Below are 2500 nucleotides of genomic sequence, written 5' to 3' on the forward strand. Positions count from 1 at the left end.
CTGACCTCAACCCCATCGAACACCTTTGGGATGAATTGGAACGCCGACTGCGAGCCAGACCGAATCGCCCAACATGAGTGCCTGACCTCACTCATGTTCTTGTGGCTGAATGGAAGCAAATCCCCGCAGCAATGTTCCAACATCTAGTGGAAAGCCTTCCCAGAAGAGTGGAGGCTGTTATAGCAGCAAAGTGAGGAACAACTCCATATTAATGCCCATGATTTTGGAATGAGATGTTGGACGAGCAGATGTCCACATACTTTTGGCCATGTATTGGATATACATCCATCCATCTATTGGGATTGGGACCATACTCTGCATGGAGCATGGGTGTTGCCGAAGCAGTCTCCTGTTCTATTGGGCACAATCCTGGACGGGTCACGACTGCAACACAGGATACTCGAATGGCTCAATCATCCCAGCAAGCTGGTTATCATTTTGCCGACCTTGCAAGGATGGCAGAGCTCTTTCTAATCACTGACTGACTCACTGACTGATATTCAAAATTGGTACGCAGGTGAAGTGGAAAGCTGAAATTTTGTGTGCTGATGGACATCGAAGGCTGTACACCAGAAAGAAAAAAAAATCACAGAATCATCAGACAACGTCTGGAAATGAAAATATAAATAAATGAAAAAAAAATGAAAATAAATAAATGAAAAGTCAAATGAAGGTGAGTGGCCCGAGACAATGGGGAAGCACAGTCCGTATTATATGTTTCCAATGTGTAAGTGTATGTATATATATATATATATATATATATATATATATATATATATATATATATATATATATATATATATATATATATATATATATATATATATATATATATATATATACATCGATATATCACCACATGGAAGTATGACAGGATGCTGTAGTGTCGAGAGTCAGTCTTTTGAGCAGCTATTTATGGTTCGATTCCTGACGCAATGATGAACGATGCCTGGTGTTGGCTTAATGCTTAGGGTGGTGGGATCGTGATCCTCAGATCCCGAGTTCAAATCCCGCCTTGCCATTGAATGAATAGCAGGTGGGATTGACTTAGTTGGTCATCCTTCCAAACTCGGAAAAGTGAGTATCAGCTTGCTGGGATGATTGAGCCATTCGAGTATCCTGTGTTGGAGTGGTGACCCGTCCAGGATTGTGCCCAATAACCCAGGAGACTGCTTTGGCAGCACTGATGCTCTGTACTGAGTATGTATGTATGGATGGATGGATGGATGGATGGATGGAGGAATGAATTGGTATTCCACAGGCAAGGTACTGTGCAACGTCGCAAAGTCTGCCATCTCTGGGATGGACATTATGTTGGGGGTACCGTTTGCTTTTAATACAATTTATTAATTGGTGCACGTTAAAGATCTCACAAGTGTTTTGTGAAGAGTCGGCGAGCTATCGCCAGCACCCTGACCAAATCACAAATTTCTGCGAAAAAAAAAATCAACTTCAGTCAAACATCAGGCCTGGCCAGCCAGTTCGTCAAAGTCTTGAACAAAAATATTTCCCTGGTTGAGCCCACAAGGAGCTGGAATAATTGGTGCAGTTAAGCTCGTAGTAGTAGTAGTAGTAGTAGTAGTAGTAGTAGTAGTAGTAGTAGTAGTAGTAGTAGTAGTAGTAGTAGTAGTAGTTGTAGTAGTTGTAGCTGAAACGAAACAAAGTACATTTAGTCAGCTCCCGACAAGTCAGCTGAAAGTTCCTTCAATCGGTTGTAAAAGCTCAAAACAACAACCGAACGTGCACGTGTTTGTTGTGCCTGGGTTTATCGGCGCGAATATCTGCAAAACACGAACTAGCACAACAAGCAGAAGAAGGCATCCCAGAGAAGGCAGGAGAGAGAGAGAGAGAGAGAGAGAGAGAGAGAGAGACAGACAGAGTCAGAGAGGGTGTGAGCGCAGGGCACGGTGGGAGTGTCTGTCCACAGCCCATGACTCACCGCAGACTTATTTTCCGTCCCCTAAAGTTTTCGAGTCCGCGGTACCGAGCGGGCGCTCTTCGAGTTTCTCCGAGTCTGGAACCAGAGCTTTCCTCTGCATCAGGGCGGACGTACGGGGGATGGCAAGTCCAGGGTACGACCCTCTTGGTTCCTCCCGACGAGACCGCGACACAAAGACGACAAGAGTGTTTTGCGAAGGAGTTTGAGGTTTTCGTTTTGGTGAAAAAACAACTTTGCTGAGGCCTCACGTTATGGCCGTGCCGTCTGCCTGTGGTGAGTCACACTCCGTCCTCTCAGAGCAGCAGCGAACACGTGTGAACTCTCCACTCCATTATTTATTTAATCCCAATCAGCGGTACCAGAGAGAGAGAGAGAGGTAACGTCGCCGCGCTCCTTTCAACTCGCTCGGACCGTTCACACCTTCATGGCTATTTATACACACGTTTGTCCGTCGGAGTGTGCGTTTCATACAAGCTCGAGAAACGTGCGTTGTCGTGGTTTTTATTTTTAAATCTTATTCTCCAATTCCCGTCAATTATATATTACCTCAATGCGTTTTCG

At 44.7% G+C, this 2500-nt stretch overlaps 2 protein-coding genes across 6 annotated transcripts in view; one reads left to right on the top strand and one right to left on the bottom strand.

Moving 5' to 3' along the window:
• Positions 1-2500, bottom strand: part of SNX4 (sorting nexin 4) — a 134411-nt gene that overhangs the window by 131816 nt on the left and 95 nt on the right. For both annotated transcript variants that reach the window (XM_085870001.1, XM_085869999.1), the window contains exon 1: positions 2486-2500. This exon is cut by the window's right edge. In XM_085870001.1, the coding sequence (XP_085726127.1) occupies positions 2486-2500 (15 nt within the window). The remainder of the gene's footprint in view (positions 1-2485) is intronic.
• Positions 1934-2500, top strand: part of TGFBR2 (transforming growth factor beta receptor 2) — a 42722-nt gene continuing 42155 nt past the window's right edge. For all 4 annotated transcript variants that reach the window (XR_015055149.1, XR_015055150.1, XR_015055151.1 and 1 more), the window contains exon 1: positions 1934-2212. Coding sequence is in view for 1 of the 4 variants with exons in the window: in XM_085869997.1 (XP_085726123.1) it covers positions 2191-2212 (22 nt within the window). In the remaining 3 variants the exon portion in view is untranslated. The remainder of the gene's footprint in view (positions 2213-2500) is intronic.

Source organism: Eptatretus burgeri, chromosome 2, assembly GCF_056783735.1.
Source record: "Eptatretus burgeri isolate ZD-2024b chromosome 2, Ebu_testis_v1, whole genome shotgun sequence".
Taxonomy (NCBI): Eukaryota; Metazoa; Chordata; class Myxini; order Myxiniformes; family Myxinidae; genus Eptatretus; species Eptatretus burgeri.